The sequence below is a fragment of the Pseudopodoces humilis genome, chromosome 9, assembly GCF_049639895.1.
Source record: "Pseudopodoces humilis isolate 2021_Gansu_Grassland_sample_001 chromosome 9, ASM4963989v1, whole genome shotgun sequence".
NCBI classification, from domain to species: domain Eukaryota; kingdom Metazoa; phylum Chordata; class Aves; order Passeriformes; family Paridae; genus Pseudopodoces; species Pseudopodoces humilis.
The window spans coordinates 1830887-1849420 of record NC_142208.1 but is presented as its reverse complement, the minus strand read 5'-3'; the positions used below and the strand labels follow the sequence as shown (position 1 = coordinate 1849420).

The following is an 18534-nucleotide window of genomic DNA, read 5'->3' as shown; positions in this document are numbered from 1 at the left end:
GGCTCATAACGCTCCTTTCCCGGGGGTCTCTGGCAGAGGGATAGTCCCCAGTACCAGGCACTCTCTGTCCCCGAGCACTCGCGGCCAGGCACCGTGGTGGGGAACGTCACCGGCGCGGTGGACGCGGATGAGGGCTCCAACGCCATCGTCTACTACTTCATAGCAGGTGGGTGTGGAGATGGCAGCTCTGGGTCCCCCAGACGCCCCTCACCCAGGATTTCCATCCTCCCCTTGCTGCCTCTCTGCCCTGCTCAACGGGCAAGGCGGCGTTTTGGAAGCGCCAAGCCCGAAGAGGACTGACTGGGGATGCCTCTCTGCACCCAGCTGGGAACCAGGAGAGCAACTTCCAGCTGAGCCGAGAAGGGAAGCTGAAGGTCATGCGAGACCTGGACCGGGAGAAGGAGCCGTACCACTCCATCATTGTCAAAGCATCCAGCCAGAGGAACTGGGCTCCTCCCCGAGGCCAGCGGGCGGGAAGAGCCCAGCTCTGGGACCTCAGCGAGGACCTGACCCTTCAGGAGGTGCGGATCTTCCTGGACGACATCAATGACCAGTCCCCCCAGTTCACCAAGTCGGAGTACACGGCAGGTAAGAGGTGCCAGGAGCTTGGTGGGGGCGGGGGGCGCCAGGAGTTGGAGATACTCCCAGGAAAATCCAGCAGGATGATGGGGCAGTGAGAGCCAGCCCAGCCCCAGGTCCATTTCCCATCTCTCCCTCAAAGGGGTTGCCACTGATGCCAAGGTGGGGTCGGAGCTGATCAGAGTGCTCGCAGTGGACGCCGATGTGGGCAATAACAGCCTGGTGTTGTACAGCATCCTGGGCATCCGCTACATCAAGCAGCACTCCAATGACTCCGAGGAGGTGGCCAACATCTTCAGCATCGGTGGGTGCCCCACATGCTGCAGGAGCACGGGGCCTTGGGCAGAGACATCCCTGTGGCCAAAGGTGTCCCCGTGGCTGGGGTCACTGATCCCGGGCTTGTGGCCGTCCATTCCACAGGAACCCTTGATGGCATCCTGCGAACCTTTGACCTCTTCACGGCCTATAACCCCGGCTACTTTGTGGTGGACATCATGGCCTCTGACCTGGTGGGCCACAATGACACGGCCATTGTGGGGATTTACATCCTGCGGGATGACCAGCGAGTCAAAATCATCATCAACGAGATCCCTGACAAGGTCAGGCAGTTCGAGGAGGAGTTCATCAGCCTGCTCTCCAACATCACGGGCGCCATCGTCAACACGGATGACGTGCAGGTAACCATCGCCTTGGAGCTTGCTGTGAGGGGTAGATAACCTTCCACATGCTGTTTGTGAGGTGTCCTTCGAGGGAGTCCTGCCTGGATAACCACAGACACCCCTGGGCTCCGAAGGCGATGGATACACCCCAGGCTGGGGCATACTGAAGGGGTCCAGATTGATGCTTGAGGGTCCCTTGCCATGCGAGCACTCCTCGAGGCGTGCTCAGGAGGAAACTCCTCTCCCACGCTGCAGACCTTGCTGTCTCTCCCCAGTTCCACGTTGACAAGAAAGGCCGGGTGAACTTTGCCCAGACGGAGCTGCTGATCCACGTGGTGAACAGGGAGACCAACCGCATCCTGGACGTGGAGCGGTACGTCCCCTGGGCCCCCCACCCAGCCTGGCTCCTTGGGGACCCTGGTTACTGCCAAGGTGCCCAAGCAACCTTTCTCTTCCCAGGGTTATTCAGATGATAGACGAGAACAAGGAGCAGCTGAGGAATCTCTTCAGGAACTACAACGTGCTGGACGTGCAGCCTGCCATTACTGCCCGGGCACCCGACGACCTCTCGGCTCTGCAGGTAAGGGTCCGGCTGGGGTTGCTCTCAGAGGGGGTGGGTGTCCCTTTCCACCAGGACTGGTCAGTGTCTGGAGAGGTGTTCCACCCATATAACTTCGGGCACATGGCCACCAGCAGGTGCCGGAGGGTTGCCCCCATGCCTCTGTCTCTCCTAGATGGCAATCATCGTGCTGGCCGTCCTGCTCTTCCTGGCTGCCATGCTCTTCATCCTCATGAACTGGTACTACCGGACAGTGTGAGTGACTCCCGGGCTCTGCCCAGCCCCAGCAATGTCCCCTTAGAGCAGGGGGACCAGCGTGGCTTCTCCTGGCCCTGGAAATGCCGGCAAGCAGAGGAGGGCATCAGCTTCCCAACGCCTCTTCCTCCAAAATGCATGGTCTTAATGATGCCTAATGAGCTTTAGTTAATATTTATTATTTAATGCACGCCCTGTATGAAGGGTTATTGCAAATCTGTGTGTCCTCCTTCCTTTCCAGCATTTTCCTTATTTTCTTCCCTGACTGTCTGTGTTTCTTTTGCAGGCACAAAAGGAAACTGAAAGCCATCGTGGCTGGCTCCACTGGTGAGCGGTGTTTGGGGTGTCCCAGCTGCACGGGAGGGTGGGGTGCACGGAGAGCACGGGATGGGGGTCACAGGGAGACATGGGGGATCTATCAGAAGTGATCCTGCCCAGCGAGGTGTGACTGTGGGAGGCTCTTCTCACCATCAGGCTCCGCGTTACCTGCCACACCCCACAGTGTTTCTCACCTCCTCTTTGGTTGCTCTTCATCCCCGCCCCGACAAAGAAGTGTCACCCCACGGTTTGCTGCTATGCCCACCAACGTGCTCTAACTCTCATCCCTGCCTTTTCCAGGGAACAGAGGCTTCATGGACATCATGGACATGCCAAACACCAACAAGTACTCCTTTGACGGGTGAGTGCCGCCTCCTGGGGTTGGAGGCTGTTCCCAAGAGAGGGATGCCTGTGTTTTGGAGCCAGGAGGTGGAGACGTGATGTCTCCCTGCTCTGATCTGCTCTGCATGGACCATTATTGATCCTGGGACACGTGCTTGCCCTGAGAGCCTTCTAAACTGAAAAAAAAACATTTTTCTTTCTCCTGTGACTCCATTTCTGCCGATCCTGGCCAGGTTTGGGGCAAGCAGAGATAACGGGCAGGGTTTGACGTGCACCTGGATGCAGAGCAGCCAAATTCATACCTGCACAGGGCAGGAGGAGGCAGTGCAACCTCAGCATCCAGGCTCTGGACGGGGTTAGGGATAACCGCAGCTCTTTGCCTGCCCTGACGGCTGTTCCTCCCCTCGGGCAGGGCCAACCCGGTGTGGCTGGACCCCTTCTGCAGGAACATGGAGCTGGCGGCGCAGGCGGAGCACGAAGACGACCTGCCGGAGAACCTGAGCGAGATCACCGACCTCTGGAACAGCCCTGCCCGCACCCACGTGAGACACGGCCGGGATCCCTTGTCTGTCCCCCGCTCCTGCCACCCGCAGCAGCTCCTGAGCCGCTGTCCCCTCCCTCAGGGCACCTTCGGGAGAGAGCCCTCCGCCGCCAAGCCCGAGGATGACCGCTACCTGCGGGCAGCCATCCAGGAGTACGACAACATCGCCAAGCTGGGGCAGATCATGCGGGAGGGACCCATCAAGGTGAGCGCTGAGGGCAGGCGTCCTACCCCGAGGAGTCTTCTCTTACAGCTGCACCTTCCGAGGTCACAGTGCCGGAGGGTGATGCCGCTCCAAAAAATGCTGGGATGAGGCCGGGCTCCCGCCGATCCAGCCATGTCCCCTGGATAACCCCCAGTCTCTCCCCCTGCACCCAGGGCACTCTCCTGAAGGTGGTTCTGGATGATTACATGCGGCTGAAAAAGCTCTTTGCCCAGCGGATGGTGCATAAGGCCACCGCCAGTCAGGGGGACCGCTCCTCGGTCTCGGAGGTAGAGGGGTGTGCATGGGCGTGGGGAGATGCTTGCCGTGCCCTCTGGGATGCAGTGTGTCTGCCTGGCCCCACAGGCTGTGGTCCCTGTCACCCAGCGGTCCCCCCCCACTCTCTGCTTGGTCAAAACAAGCCAGATATCGGTTTTCCACTGGTTCCCACCGCTGTTTTTTCACCGGTGTTCCAGGCTGCTGGCTCCCCACAGTGACTCCCTGTGTTTCCCCTGGTCAGCAGCAGCACCTGCTCCCTTGGTCTTTCTGAGCCCAGGGGAGGACACCCCTCTTTGCAGATCTGGCTCTGCCCATCAGTTCCCATTTCTGCCAAGGCTGGCCAAAGCTGAGGGGGGGGGTCATCTTTCCTTCCTTCTGCTTCTCTGGTTTTTGCCTCAAAAACATAGGTTTTTGAGACAAAAATGTTGGGATGGAGTGTGTTGGTGTAGAAGGGCTGGTATGGGGAGAAGCAACTCCTCCTGTGGCCTTCAACCCCTTGTGGGGGTGCAAAAAGGGGGGCAAAGAGAGCAGAGTGGAGCAGTGGGATGGGAGATGCCTTTCAACCCTTCTGCCCTCCATCTATCCACTCCCCTCCAGCCCCATCCAGCCTTCCTTCGTCTTCTTTCCCCATCTGTCTCCCACCCCTCCACCCTCTTACAACCCCAAATTCCAGCCTGAGTCCAAACTCCTCCTCGGCCGCTCTGGGGACAGCTGCAGGACACACCACCCCCACCTGGACACAACACCCACCCCCACCTGGACACAACACCCATCCCCACCTGGACACAACACCCATCCCCACCTGGACACAACACCCACCCCCACCTGGACACAACACCCATCCCCACCTGGACACAACACCCACCACCCACCTGGACACAACACCCATCCCCACCTGGACACAACACCCACCACCCACCTGAACACAACACCCACCACCCACCTGAACACAACACCCACCACCATCCACCTGGCAGCCGGTTCCTGAGCCGGGGCATCCATCCGAGGGTGGAGCGCTCCAGCAGCAGGGCATCTCCTGCTGATCATCACCACCACACTCAGAAGAGGACAGCCCTTTCCCCCTGGCTGGACTCCAGCATCGAAGGAGTCAGGGAAGCCAGGAGCTGCTGTGGCCACGGTGGTGATTCCCTGCTCCGTGGCTTTCTTTCAGCTGATCCAGAAGGAGCTGGAGGACGAGGAGGGGGAGTGCAGCCCCAGCCAGGGCAGCCTGCGCTTCCGACACAAGCAGCCGGTGGAGCTGAAGGGTCCCGACGGCATCCACGTGGTGCACGGCAGCACGGGCACGCTGCTGGCCTCCGACCTCAACAGCCTGCCCGAGGACGACCAGAAGGTGCTGGGTCGCTCGCTGGAGACTCTGACCGCCGACTGCGGGGGCTACAGCGACCACAACGCCCGCACCGAGTCGGCCAAGTCCACCCCCCTGCACAAGATGCGGGAGGTGATCATGGAGAGCCCTCTGGAGATCACCGAGTTATGACGAGCGGCGGGGCCGCTGCTGCTCCTCTAGGCAAGCCGGGGCCGGCGGGGATGAAGCACAGACCAGGGGGGCCGCGGTGGGGGCCAGGGGCAGCCCGAGACCAGGGTGCTCGGCCCCCTCTTCCCCTGCAGGAGTCCAGGCTGCCCGGTGCGCATCGCTCCGGCAGCCTCGGAGAGCTTGGCCCCGGGAGAGGGCTCTCAGGACCGGAATGCTTTTACTCGCCTGTCATTTATCCATGAAACCATTAAATTTTTTTTATTTTTCTTATTAAAAAAAAAAAAAGTTTTTTTTTCTTAAAAAAAAGGAGAAAAAAAAAAAAGAAAAAAAAAAAAAAAAAAAAGAAAAGCTAAATGAATCTGATGAGTCCAGACTGGACAGGGCAGGGGAAGGTGCAGTGAGGATGAGGATGATGTGCTGCCACAGCATCCCCAGGCACAGGCTGGGGACAAGCAGCTGTCACACCTCGACCACGAGCATGGGGAGGGCCAGGGGAGCATGGGACAGAGACCGAATCCTTTCAGCATTAATGTCACTTTTCCAATAAGGAAAGACCCAAAAAAATTAAAAGGAAAAAAAAACCCCAACCCAAAGACATTCCTTCATTTCGCTGGCTTTACCAAAACTTTTTGCTATGTCAAAAAAGAGAGAGAGTAACTGGAGCTTCTGGATGTGGAGTGCTCGTGCGTGTCTTTTGTTGCCCTTTTCTTTCCCCTTCTCTCTTGCGTTTGGGTTTGTCTGTTCGGGGGCTTTGTTTCCAGTCGTAACCTTGTGGAGAGTTTCGGGCACGGTCTGTTACGGGACTCAGAAATACACTGTCTATGGCTTTGGGTAACCTGTCTGTCGTCCTTCCTCCCCACATCCACCCAGCCCAAACCCCCTTTGGAAGAGGAGACCCTCTTTTAACGCACCCCTCATCACGAGACGCCACCCTGGGTGTTGCTGCACCTCGGGTTTTGGGGGATGCACTCAGAGTTCTCCGGGTTTAGCCACGCTCCCACTGCAGCCCCCAGCCCAAGGAGGAAGGACACAAGCAGCCAGGCTCACGGGAAGAGTTTATTTGTGATGGGAGGCTCCCAGGCACGCTCAGGGCCAGGCACTGCGGGCATCCCCCCGATACGGCGGGGAGGGACGAGCCGGCCCCCTGCTGCCCTCCGCTGGGTCAGCACAGGATTCCCAGCAGGGACGGGGCTGGAAAGGGAATCCTTGCACCCAAACTCATTCGTTTTATGTTCAGGTGAGGCTACTGCCAGCCAGGAACTCGGGCCTGGTGTTTGGGCAGCAGAACCCAGCCCAGCCCACGGGGACAGATCCACATTGAGGGATCTGGGCTTTACGAGTGGTTCAGGGTGGGATGGAGAGGTAGAGAAGGGACTGGGGACGGAGACAGAGGTGGGAACAGAGATTGGGGATGTTGCAGTCACCCTGAGAGATGTCAAGGCTGAATCCCTAGTCCTGAAAACGTTAACGAGTCCCTTAACCTGTTTTGGAAATCCAAGCCCCAGGAGTGGAAGAGGAAGCGGCCGAGGCCACCGGGGTTCCACGCAGCCCCGATGGGGCCGGTTGGCTCCTGCCTTTGCCGTCTGTGAGTGCAGGCACATCCCAAGGGAAGGGAGCCAGGATCCGAAACAAACGGCAGAGCAAGTCCAGCCAGCTGGGAAGATGGCTCCTAGTTCCACACGTGACGCTGGCAGTGTGCGACAGCCTGTGGGAGAGATGGGGCAGGATGGAGCTGGGATGAGGGGCAGGATGGAGCTGGGATGTGGAGCAGGATGGAGCTGGGATGAGGGGCAGGATGGAGCTGGGATGTGGAGCAGGATGGAGCTGGGATGAGGGGCAGGATGGAGCTGGGATGAGGGGCAGGATGGAGCTGGGATGAGGGGCAGGATGGAGCTGGGATGTGGAGCAGGATGGAGCTGGGATGTGGAGCAGGATGGAGCTGGGATGAGGGGCAGGATGGAGCTGGGATGAGGGGCAGGATGGAGCTGGGGTGTGGGGCAGGATGGAGCTGGGATGAGGGGCAGGATGGAGCTGGGATGAGGGGCACGATGCAGCTGGGGTGCGGGGACCCCCGGGAGGGGACACGAGTGTCACTTACACTGCACTCGACCGCCGTGGCCATGTTCTTGCACCAGTACTGCGGGCCCCAGACGCAGGGGGCCGAGCCCAGGAGATCCTCCTTGCCTGAGTCGCAGGCTCTGATTTTCTGCGTCGCAAAGGAAAAGGGTGGGAGGGGGGAGGAAGAAAACCTCCACGAGGAGCCTCTGACCCCCCTGGCCCTCTCCCAGCCCGCAGGCTTGGGCCAAGGATGCCCGTCTTGCTTGATGAGGACACTTACAGTGCAGACGAAGGTGGGGTCCATCATCTGCACGAAGAGCCGCACGGCCGCCGGCTCGTACTGCAACACGAGCGCCTGGCACTGGGAGGGCGAGAGAGAGGGGTGAGCGCGGCGGGTCCCCCCGGGTGTCCCCTCCGGGCTGGGGGAGCCCCCCTGAGCTCACCTTGCTGGTGAGCGGCATGGGCAGCATGGCGCAGCCCTTCTCCAGCACCTCGCCCAGCTCCTCCAGCGTCTCGTTCTTGAGCAGCTCGTTGTCGAAGTAGGTGATGAGGATCTGGCACACGTTGCAGAAGGCGCCGGCGCTCACCGCCAGCCGCTCCAGGGATTCGGCCCCTGCGGGACACGGCCATCAGCGCCCAGCGGAGGGGACAGGGGCTGGCCGGGCTGTGGCTGCCAGCTCACCGGGCCGGGTGTCCCCGCCGCGGGGACAGCAGCGCAGCATGGCACACACGGCCGCGGGGTCGGTGGCCTCCAGCAGCATGATCACCACGGCTTTGCCGTAGGAGTTGACGAAGTCTTTGCACTGCCCGATGACGCCGTGGGGCAGCATGTAACACACCTTCTCGATGTCGTTCACCAGCTGCTCCTGCCGGCACAAGGCACAAGAGGGAGACGGCGGCTCCTGGCTGTCCCCGTCTGCCCCTGTCCCTGTCCCCTCCCCAGCAGCGCTGGGGCTCACCTCTGTCGCGTTGTTCTCCAGGAGGCTCTCCACCGTCTTCACGGTGAACTGGCACACGTCGCACAGAGGAGCGTTCCCCACCCTGTCCTGTCGGGACAAGGGGGTGGGACGCATGCCGAGCCCCCCCAGAGCCACCCTCATCCTATTCCTCCCTCATCCCCTTCCTAAGGCATTCCCCACCTTGGATAAATGGAGGTGCTTGACGAAATAAAATTTTAAAAAATGAGGCTCCCCCTCCGCAGCGTTTGGATTTTAATGAGCAGGGCAGAGCCGAGGGGGTCCCCACTTACCCCCAGCATGCTCAGGACCTGCATCACCTTCTCTGTGAGCAGCGTGTGCAGAGGCAATGCCGAGCTGGAGGCACAGAGTCCCAGCTGGCCACACAGCTCCATCGGGCCCTGGGGAGGGACACATCCCAATTCAGGGGGCTTTGGCCCCAGGGAGGGGAATTTCAGCGCATCGGGGCATGGATCTCACTTACCTCAGCCTGCTACCGGTGGAGGGGCCAGAAAATAGCAAGAGAAAATGAAAAAAAAAAATATATATATATATAATTGCAGCTGTTGCAAGGCAGAGGGAGGGGGGGGGATTTAATATTTTGTAGGAATATTAGGCAGTGAGTTTAACTAAAAATAAAAAAAGGGAGCATTTGCTGAGAGGCCCCCAGCTGGCACCCAGTGACCCCTGGCAGTCCCGGGGAGCCCTCAGGCTCTTACCACGTAGCGCAGCAGCTGGGCAGCCGTGTCCGTGTACTCGGCCAGGGAGCGCTTGCACTGCGGGAGGGAGACACAGCGTCAGGGCCCGACAGCGCACACCCCTCCCTGGGCAGGCGTCCCCAAGAGATGCTCCCATCCAGGAGGAGAAGGGAGCCCATCCCTGGAAGTGTCCCAGAGCACTTTGGAGCAACCTGGTCTGGTGGAAGGGGTCCCTGCCCGTGGAGGGGGGGGGTGGAGAGAGAATGTCTTTAAGGCCCCTTCCCTGCTGGCTGCCTCACCCTCTGCGCCAGGTCGGGTGTCAGGGTCTCGCACACCCGCTTGGCGTGGCCCACCAGCGCCCAGGTGAAGGCAGTGTTGGTCCCCAGCTCCTGCTGCACGGCTGTCACCAGCTGCAGGCAGTCCCCACACACTTCTTCCGTCTCCTGCAGGACAGCAAGGGCAGGGACACGTTGGTACCCCGAGAAATAAAACCCCAATTCCGCCCCCCATCTCCCCAACCTGAATTTGCAGGGCTGGGATTTAGATACTGGCTGCAATCTGGGGCAGCACTCTGACATCTCCAATCTGGCATCTCTCAGTTCCCTCCTGCATCCTGAAATATTGCTGACACCACCAGCCAGAAGTCATTTCAGCTCCGCAGAAATTTTAGGGGCTTTCTCTAATTGTTGTTAAGTAGGTGATGCTTTTAAGGGGATTCTCATCCCTGAGCAGCGTTAGCACAGATTGTCCAGAGAAGCTGTGGCTGCACCATCCCTGGGAGCGTCCGAGGCCAGCTTGGATGGGGCTTGGAGCAACCTGGACACGCTCCCTGTCCACGGCAGGGGTTTGGAACGAGATGATCCCTAAGGTTCCCTCCGACCCAAACAATTCAGGATTCCATGATTAACACTGTTCTCGCCTGTGCCACGGTACCTGGGCCTTGCCGTGGGGCAGATCCTGGGGGTGGAGCAGGAGGGGCACGTTAGCCATGAAGGGGGCGATGAGGTCAGCAAGGTCCTGGCTGGGTCCTGGTGGTGGCTGCTGATACTTCAAGGTCCCTGTGGGTCTGTCCCGGGGCTGGCACAACTTGAAGGTCCCACACACCACTTTTGGGTCCGACTGGGGGAGCAGAGGGGTGGGGTGGGGGCTTGAGGCTGCATCCCCTCCATCACACCCACCCCCTGCCCCCACCCCAGGCCGTTCCCCTCTCCACCTTGTCCTTCAGACGGTTTGTCCCAGGCTCCAGGAGCATCCTTTGCTCTGCAAGCCCCCAAGACACACCAAACCATGGGAAAGCCCAACCCTGGGGGCTTCCCCTGCCTCACCAGCACTTGCTTGCCCAGCTGGACGAGGACGAGGATGCCAGTGTCCACCATCCTCTTGCACTTGACAGACCAGTCCTGGAAGGGCAGGTACTGGCATCTCTTATCCAAGAAGAGCCGCAGCTTTTCCTGGGGGGCAGAGAGAGCGTTCAGGGCCTCGGTGGTGTTGGAGGGGAGGAACAGCAGCCCCACTCCCCCTTCCTGCTCAGACCCACCTCGGTGCGGTTGTCCTGCAGGATCTTGCCCACCACGGAGACTGCCACCTGGCACAGGTGACAGGGGATCCCCTTCTGCTGAGAGAGGGGACACGTCGGGATGCTGTCACAGCACCCAGACCCTCCACTCACTCCCCAGATCCCCTCCACCCCAAAAACTCCCCAGGTGAACGTCCCCAGGGCACCCTTTGGCTTTCACCATTTACTCTGCAGACACGCCGATGGATGCTGGGGTGGGCAGGTTGGGATTCCCCCACTATCTCGCTGTTCTGGGGCGGGTGGGCAGCTCTCCCGCAGCCCCCCGCATTCCCTGCTCCCAGCACGGTTACCCCCAGCGCTCGGTCCCACGCCGTCAGCCGGCAGAGCTCCAGTGCCCCGCACTTGGCCGCGGTCGCCACGTCGCGACACCAGTCCTCCGGCCGCTCGCCACACTCGTGGAGGGGGCTGGCCCCGGCTGTGGGAGGGGAGAGGAGGCTGTCGGCCCTCAAGGCCCCCCAGGAACACCGAACTAACCTCCCTGTGCGCACCGCAGTGAGCTAGGAGTGATGAGCTAGGAGTGATGCGCCTCACCCTCCTGATGTGATTCCACCCGGACTCCCAAAGTCGTGGGAGGGAGCGGTGTTTCATTTAGAAATGATTTTTTTAAGGTCCGTTTTGCCAGGCTGCCAGCTTTTCCGCTGGGATGGCACAGGGTTAGAAGCAAAGGGAATGGTGGGGCTCATCCTCGCCCTCTGACACGCTGCGGAGGCGGCTGCTTATAAAAGCAGCGATAAATCTTGCAAAACGGGCAACCCGGGGGCGCCGGCGCTCAGCCCCGCACGGCAGCCGGATAAGTCACGCCACGGCTCCCGGCAACGATTGAGCAACCCCACTTTTGGTGGGGTTCTTTTGGTTTTATTTCCTCCCCACGACAGCATTTTCTGCCGGCTGTAAATCCCCGGCACGGCCCGCCCCAGCAGCTCGGTGGCGTGGCGCAAGAGCAGCGCTTTAATTGTCACCTTGGTGCGTGACAAGACTCATTTTTGATGGGGCGAGTGTTTGTTTCCACCGGGAGCTGTGCCCACCCAAGATGCGAATGGGGAGGAGGCGGCGAGAGGACACCAAGCCAAGCCCTTCGCCGCCTTGTTTTGGCCGGGAGCTGCTCCGGGAATTTGGGGGGCGAAGGGGGATCAGCACCCGAGCAAAGGGACGGACAGACCCCGCTGCAGACCCTTTTTCCAGAGGCGTTTCTAAGCAAAGCGCAGCCCTCCCCGCCCCAAGCATTTGCATCCAGCTTTTGTTCCCCCAGCCCCCGTCTGTGATTTTGCAGAGCGGGAATAAAGCCAAAAGCAGAAACCGCTCCTTCCACCCAAGCCTGCCCTTAGCAGGTTTCTCCCCAAAAGCTGGATTTTGGCAACGCCTTCAGCTCATCCTCGAGACTGCAGCGTGAGGTGCTCAAAACCACCCTGGGGGTGTGGGGAGAGGGGTCCCAAGCCCCCCACCATTCCCGCCCGTCCCCAAAAGCTCTGGCGCAGCTCGGCGGGTGCCGGGTGGTGATCCAGCCCCGATTTCCCCATCGGGCTGACAGCAGCACCGGGGCAGGCGGGCCCCGGGGCAGGGCGAGTCCCCCCGGTTTCCCAGGCTTCCCACACACCTTCCCAGCTGCGCGATGCCGCGCTCGCCGCATCAGCTGAGAGGGATATATTTATGTTTTTCAACCCTGGCCCCAGCATCAGGGCAAACAGGAATGGCAAGTCAGCGGAGGCATTAAGGAGCAGCACCAGAACCAAGGGGACGGGAGACAACAACCCCACAGCTTGTTTTATTCCGAGGTGGTCCCCCAGCATCTCTCACAGGCTGGTGATGGAGCCCAGACCTCATGGTGGGGTCTGGAGGATCTAAAAGACACGGGTGGTTTGGTTCTGCACTTTCCTGGCTCGTAGAGATCCTCAGCTCAGCGCTTACTCCTCACCCTGCTCAAGCTGAAAGTCAGGCAACAAGTGCCGGCCCAGAAGGTATTTAGGACTAATCATAACACCCAACAAGAGCTGAGAGCAGGGGGAGCTTCCCCAGGTGGAAACCACCGCCACGGGGCAAGCGGCTGGGGCAACTGGTGTCCCACGAGCTCTCCTACACGTTCCAAAGCCGTGCTGGAGCCACCTCGTGCTGCCTGCGCGCCTGGCAGGGTTATTGAATGATGCCAAAAAGAGCAAGGCAGGGATGCTCCCGTGGCACTCCGGTCTCAGGACAGCCACAGCTGCGCTATTCCTGTCTGCCAGGCCCGGGGAATGGCTTTGCTCAGGGGGGATCCGGCAGCGAGCTCCAGCTCTGGCAGGGCTGTGCTGGCATTCCACGGAGCCTCGCAGCGCCCCGGCCGAGCCGGCAGAGCCTGGCGAGCCGGTTGTGACGAAAACCCCGGGGGTGGCAGCGTGGGCCCCAGCGCCCCAATTCCCGGCCTGGCGCACGCCCCTGTTACAGCAAGAAGCAGAAATCCACTCTTCCCAGCTCCCAAACCCTTCTCCGAGGCTTGCAGGGCCCCCGGTCCCGCAGCACCCCCGTGCAGTGCGGCCAGGGCAGGGCTCAGCCCAGGGCTGGACGTGCCCAGCACGGGTGAACTTTCCTGCTCTGCCTGTCGCCGGCTGGAACACCGGGACACAAAGTCCTCCAGCACAAAAACCTGGGCACGTCACATCGGGGGAGCCCCATGGGGTAATTGGGGTGCAAGGGGGGCTCTTCACTCTAAAACGTGGTGGGGGGTTTGCTTGCAGCAGCAGGGCTCCATCTATTCCGGGGAAGATTTCCCCAGGAAGCAGCGATTTTCCCCTCAAGCAAGGACCAGAGGTTAGAAACAGGCCTTTCCCGGCTTGTTTCCTGGGGATGGGCAGGGGATGACTAAGGGAGGGCAGCAGAGGTGTTTGCCTGCAGGAGGATTCGCTCACGGATACCCAAGTGAGAGGGCTCCTGAGGTGAGCAGAGCACGTCACCCTTCCCTCACCCTTCCCGGAGCTCAGCAAGCCGCAGCAGAGGCAAGTTCCTGCCTCCTGCACCTCCTGTGAGGACCCTCAGGAAAAGGGCAGCTTCAGGGGACAGCGTGGTCACTCTTGTGACAATCAGGTGGCTTCCCCCAGCTCACACAGCGGCAGCAGGCCCCGATCCCAAGGGCAGCAGAGAGAGCAGCTCCTCTCCCACACGGCTGCAGACACACTCCATCAGCTGGCTTCCCTCCTCCCAAGCCCCAGCACACCTCCAGCTGCACCTGAATCCCAGAGAAGGGAGGGAACAAACCCCTGTTGCCCTGAGGTCACCTTTAAGGGTCAAAGTTCCACCTCCAGGTGGGTAACGCCGACAGCGGTGCCTCCTTCCCCAGCTCTCCTCTGCCCAACTCCAGCACCAGAGGAAGCACACTACGGAGCTTAGACACCAAAGCTGGGATATGCTTTTGGGATTCAGCAGGGTTTTCTGGCCTGTCCACATCCAATCTACCCCCAGGCCTGGCCTTACCTTGTAAGGAGCCCAGGCACACAGAAATGATCAGCACCAAGCCACTCCATTTGCTCTCCATGCCGTTCCCAAGAGTCCTCAGTGGCTGGTTCCTCTCCTATGCTGCTCCCAGACTGAGGAATCTTGGATGGGCTGGGAGAAGCAGTGAGAATCCACACCTACGCAGGGCAATTACCACACCCCTCACTTTATGCCCTGATTATAAAATCATCACCAGGGAGGGAGGGACCAGAGGCAGGCAGGCATTCCCAGGGGGTCAGAAGCAGCCCAGAACCTGCTGCTCAGCGCTCACCTGGCTGCAGAGGGTGGGCACGGACAGGGAAAACTGTCCCTGAGCCACGTGACAGCACCACCTTCCCTGCCTCTAAATGACAGTTTTATATTTTATTTGGAGCCAAGCAAGGCAGGAGGAGGCAGGGGAAGCCACAGTAAAAGCGAGTCAGCAGGGAAGGCCGGTATCAAGAAGTCCCTCTGGCCTGCGCAAGGCAGCGATTGCAACACGGGGCTGTTGCCTCACACCAGGCGTTGTGTTTGTCCAGGGAAGAGAGAGGCAGCAATCCCAGGCAAGCCTCTTCCACCTCCAACCGTGCTCAGCAGAACAAAGGCTTGATGGGACACGCAGCATAATGGGGAATCCGAATCCAATCGGTCCCAGATTCCCGGTGACACCTCAGGCTGTGCCCTCTCCTGGCCCTGCAGCCCAGGGGAACCTCAACAAGAAGCTTTGCCACTGAGGGAAATGAAACACACAAACTTATCGGTTTACAGAAGTTTTTATTGTTCATTAAGGAAGCTTTTGTGCAAAAAACCAAAAAAACAAAAAAAAAATAAAAGAAAAAAAAAAACCAAGACAATGTTCTTTAGAAAGCAACTGCACAGTGTCCCCCCCAGCATGACTCAAGCAGGTCGGGTGCCACGGTCCACAGGAAGGGAGAAAACTAAAGGGACTCCCAGCAGCAGCACAGGACTTCCCCTGCTTCACCTTGCCCAGCAGGTCACCAGCATGAATCCTACTAAAAAGCCCAGGGAAATAAAACCTTCCCGGACCTGCCAAGTTGTCAATGCACCCCACCTCCCGCCAAGAAAGATCCACAGCATCCAGTTTAAAACAGCAAATGCCACGCTCCGTGCCGTGGTGTAACACAACCCTTCCCTCCAGGGCAGCGATGCCGAAGGGACAGAGCCCATCTCCTGTCTGCTCCATCTACCCCAGCTGGGATACACCACCAGAACAAGCCTGCCAGGACAGAAACATGCAGGTATTTTATGTCTTTAGGGGAAATTTTCCTTTTTTTTTCCCCCCCCCTCTCTTGTTTAAAGCCACGAGTGCTTCAGCATTCAGGAAACAGGGGAGAACAAACCTCTGTTGCCATCTGTCAGCACTGCCCAGGCTTTCAGTATGTACACAGATCAACTAAAAACCTGCAGTCCAGTGTTTCTCCTATGAAAAATACTTTACTTTGCTGCTACAGCATTGTTACTGGAGCTCCTGCACGCCCCACACACCACGGGAACAGCAGGAGTTACCAGCATCTTTCCGAACAAGACTGGAATTTTCAAAGCTCTGCATCTGCCCAGCTGCTTCTTCCCAAAAGTCTCCCCAGAGCTACTTCAGTGCCTCTGCTTTAGGGATTACCTTGATCTATAAAGTGCACGCCCAATGCAAGGTCTGTTCCAGGCAATACAAGCAGGATTCTCACTCCCAAGGACCCTTCACATCAAGGGCCTGCCATGTTCCCAGGGTAGCAGCCTGCCTTGAAGGCTTTTTTTTTTTTTTTGAGGGGGGTGTGGATTTCAGTCCATTTAAGTGGAATTTCAGGGAGCTGAGAAAGGCAGGCTGTCAAGTGTGTCAGCAGAGCTTCAAATACCTACTTCAGTGCTCCTGCCATCTCTGCTTGCTGCATTTCCCAACAGAAATGGGAACTCTGGATAACCATTCATACCTCCAGTTACTCAGAAGGGCGTCAGTGAGAGTGGGTGGGCAGCAGTGGGAGGAGCCCCCAGGCCTCACAGCACCTCTCTCAAGCTTCAGGTGACTGAAATAGTCAGTGAGAGGAAAAGCAGATCAAGGAACAAACAAGTTTCTTCCACAAATCCCACCCTCAGTGCTGAACTGCCTTTGACACATTCCCAGCCCCTGCTGACTTGATCCTCCCTCCATCTTCCAGTGACAGCTCACACTACCTCCTCAGCACCCAGCTGGCTGCTTGTGGGAAGCTGCAAGACCAAGCAGAATTGAGCAACTAGGATAAGAGAGAGGAAAAAAAAAAAAAGGGGGAGTCATTCCTCAGGTATGCCAGCATGCTTTGGGAAAACTGACATCCCACTGGACTGGGCTTGGCAGCAGAAGAGCTGTGCCAAGACCCAGCAGTCCAAGGAAATCAGAAGGATGTGACTGAAGGGTGAGGGAGGGTTTTCCTTAGCTGTAACAACAGCATGAGCCACAAGCGTGGTCACTCAGATGCAAAAGGCTGATCACTCAAAGCGCATCTCTTTGAGTACCAGTGACTTTGAAAGTTAGCTGGGCACACAAAGCCCCCTCCTCTGCATCTGCAGAGCTTTGAAAATTCCAGCCAAAAGGATTCCCAGAGTCAACATTATCCCTTAAGAGTTCCCATACACAGAAAAGAAAAATTCCAGCCAGATGTTAAAAATGCAAAGCATGTAAAATCTTCCCAATGCTGCCTACAGAAAGACATTTGAAAGTTTAGTCGCTATCTTGCCTTTTTTTTTTTTAATTAAAAGATAATTGTCTCATTTCACCATCTCTGTCATTCTTCCCAGCACATAAAAAAGCACTTCAGCCTACCAATTGAAAAAAAAAAAAAAAAAAAATGAAATCTACAACACACTGACTATTTTTAGGAGCATAATGGGTTAAACTGTACAATCAGAAGTATCTTTGTTAGGTCAACAACGAAAATCTGATCCTTCAACAGCAGCACTGCTACAGGAGAGTTACAACAAAGGAACTTGAAGGTCAAATTGTTAATGAGGCAGAGAGGAGGGACAGGTGAGATACAGCTCTCCGCCAACCTCGGCCCACATTTCCTAAGAGCCATGGCAAACTTTCAGAACTGGAAATTCTTCTTCTAGTTCCACACATGACGTTTGCAGTGATCAACAGCCTAAAGGGGAAGAAATAGCTGATATTAGTGGAAAAAAGCCAGTTTGCAAACAAGCAGTTCAACACCTTATCCCGAGCCAAGATCTTGGGAGCCAATCTGTTTTTCTTAAAGTAAGTGATTTCAAAGAGGACTAGAATAAATAACATCCTGAGCCCCATCAGCCAGGAGCTTTAGGAAAGAAGGCTGATGACCCTTAGCCATTAAGGCCTGGCAGAAAAAGCAATACTGGAAGCCAATTTTTAGAGCCAGCTGAGAGATTGTGACACGGTCTGCTGGCTGCAGGAACACTGACTAAATATAAAGCTGACACTGTACCTTACTATAGATTCTGAAATACTAGCAGACAGGTGTGGGACACAAAAAGGAGGGGAAAGTCAGCTTTGAGAAAGCTAAGAGCTATGAACCGCCCTCTAATCAAACTAAATGTTTTGTTTTTTTTCAACTGGAATTCATCCACTTCAAAGTGCAGCAGAAGCCAAGAACAGCTCAGAAGGAGCTGTCAAAGATCAACAGGAAACTGGAGGCAGAATGCTGCTGTACGTACGTTGCACTGAGCAGCAGTGTCCATGTTCTTACACCAGTAGCCAGGACCCCAGACACAGGCATCATTCCCCAGGAGAGGCTCTTTGGCTGACTCACAGACTCCGAGTTTCTGGGAAAAGAGCAGCAGCACAGTCAGCACAGCTTTCAGGAGATCTCAAGTCCAGCCTTATGTCTGAGCTTCCACCTGAGTGAGTGTGGAAGCTGCAGCCCCTCTCACCAAGGTCACACCTGCAGCTGAATCAGCAGCCCTGTAACCTGAGCCAGGGGAGAGTTAAGTTACTGGAACTCCTTTGTATCAAGTTTTGAAAAACACATCTTCTAGAGAGAGAGACCTTTCTCAAGAAATGTCACTTTTCTTCCCACCACATTCACCAGGGCACATCACACCCTGCCACTGAGCCTCAGCAGCGGATAAACCACTGGCAGCTCTCTCCTTCTGCCCTTCCTTGTGCTGGGCTGGCAGTCAGACAGCTGTCCATTCAGGAAGCCCCAGGCCTTGCACAAGAGGCTTGCTCCAAGCATTCAGCACACTGATTTTGATTCCAGCAGAGTTTCTGCATGCTGGGCACTGAAAGGCACCCAGGACAGTAGGCAGGACTGCATCAGAGCCCGTGCTCAATAAAACCAAACGCAATACTCACAGTACAAACAAAAGTGGGATCCATCACCTCTGCCAAGAGTTGCACAACCACGGGTTCATACTGTTCCACAAACTGCACACACTGTAACAAAACACAGGGTGAGAGACTCTCCTGCTAGAGCCTCTGAAAGCAGAGCAATGTGTGGTACCCCAAACACCCCAACAACACAAGGATAAAGCAGAGGCTTGGGCTCTGCACATGGCAAAGGAATCAGGCACTAATCACACAACTGCATCACTGTTCCTGCTAGCTCACACCTGCCTG

The 18534-nt window shown here is 57.5% G+C and overlaps 3 protein-coding genes across 4 annotated transcripts in view; 1 reads left to right on the top strand and 2 right to left on the bottom strand.

The window, feature by feature from the left end:
• CDH23 (cadherin related 23) overlaps nucleotides 1-5386 on the top strand; it is a 177109-nt gene extending 171723 nt beyond the window's left edge. Inside the window, exons 57-69 of the mRNA XM_088059568.1 lie at nucleotides 37-166; nucleotides 325-588; nucleotides 722-883; nucleotides 1000-1256; nucleotides 1514-1611; nucleotides 1698-1818; nucleotides 1973-2052; nucleotides 2339-2379; nucleotides 2671-2731; nucleotides 3125-3254; nucleotides 3336-3458; nucleotides 3632-3745; nucleotides 4906-5386. Coding sequence (XP_087915694.1) covers nucleotides 37-166; nucleotides 325-588; nucleotides 722-883; nucleotides 1000-1256; nucleotides 1514-1611; nucleotides 1698-1818; nucleotides 1973-2052; nucleotides 2339-2379; nucleotides 2671-2731; nucleotides 3125-3254; nucleotides 3336-3458; nucleotides 3632-3745; nucleotides 4906-5232 — 1908 coding nt within the window. The 3' untranslated portion in view covers nucleotides 5233-5386. The remainder of the gene's footprint in view (nucleotides 1-36; nucleotides 167-324; nucleotides 589-721; nucleotides 884-999; nucleotides 1257-1513; nucleotides 1612-1697; nucleotides 1819-1972; nucleotides 2053-2338; nucleotides 2380-2670; nucleotides 2732-3124; nucleotides 3255-3335; nucleotides 3459-3631; nucleotides 3746-4905) is intronic.
• Nucleotides 5387-6267: 881 nt separating this feature from the next.
• On the bottom strand, nucleotides 6268-14105 carry LOC102102710 (prosaposin-like). Its single transcript, XM_088059739.1, has 15 exons — nucleotides 13959-14105; nucleotides 10808-10932; nucleotides 10479-10556; nucleotides 10267-10392; nucleotides 9875-10060; nucleotides 9241-9384; nucleotides 8963-9019; nucleotides 8728-8736; nucleotides 8537-8644; nucleotides 8247-8333; nucleotides 7970-8153; nucleotides 7731-7900; nucleotides 7568-7648; nucleotides 7328-7435; nucleotides 6268-6934 (listed from the first exon to the last, which is right to left on the bottom strand). Exons 1-15 carry the CDS (start codon nucleotides 14017-14019, stop codon nucleotides 6899-6901), a joined length of 1560 nt encoding a protein of 519 aa, XP_087915865.1. The 5' UTR covers nucleotides 14020-14105; the 3' UTR covers nucleotides 6268-6898.
• Nucleotides 14106-14712: 607 nt separating this feature from the next.
• The window catches only part of PSAP (prosaposin), a 28799-nt gene continuing 24977 nt past the window's right edge, over nucleotides 14713-18534 (bottom strand). For both annotated transcript variants that reach the window (XM_088059322.1, XM_014259254.2), the window contains exons 12-14: nucleotides 18271-18351; nucleotides 17631-17738; nucleotides 14713-17086 (exon numbers count right to left, since the gene is read on the bottom strand). In XM_088059322.1, the coding sequence (XP_087915448.1) occupies nucleotides 17051-17086; nucleotides 17631-17738; nucleotides 18271-18351 (225 nt within the window). In that variant the 3' untranslated portion in view covers nucleotides 14713-17050. The remainder of the gene's footprint in view (nucleotides 17087-17630; nucleotides 17739-18270; nucleotides 18352-18534) is intronic.

Excerpts from the sequence above, each read along its gene's own strand:
- LOC102102710 (XM_088059739.1), bottom strand. The coding sequence starts at position 14,019 with ATGGAGAGCAAATGGAGTGGCTTGGTGCTGATCATTTCTGTGTGCCTG. Across the intron at positions 9,020-9,240 it reads CACCCGACCTGGCGCAGAGG|TGCAAGCGCTCCCTGGCCGA; the intron begins GTGAGGCAGCCA and ends TCCCTCCCGCAG. Across the intron at positions 6,935-7,327 it reads CCACGGCGGTCGAGTGCAGT|GCTGTCGCACACTGCCAGCG; the intron begins GTAAGTGACACT and ends TCTCTCCCACAG.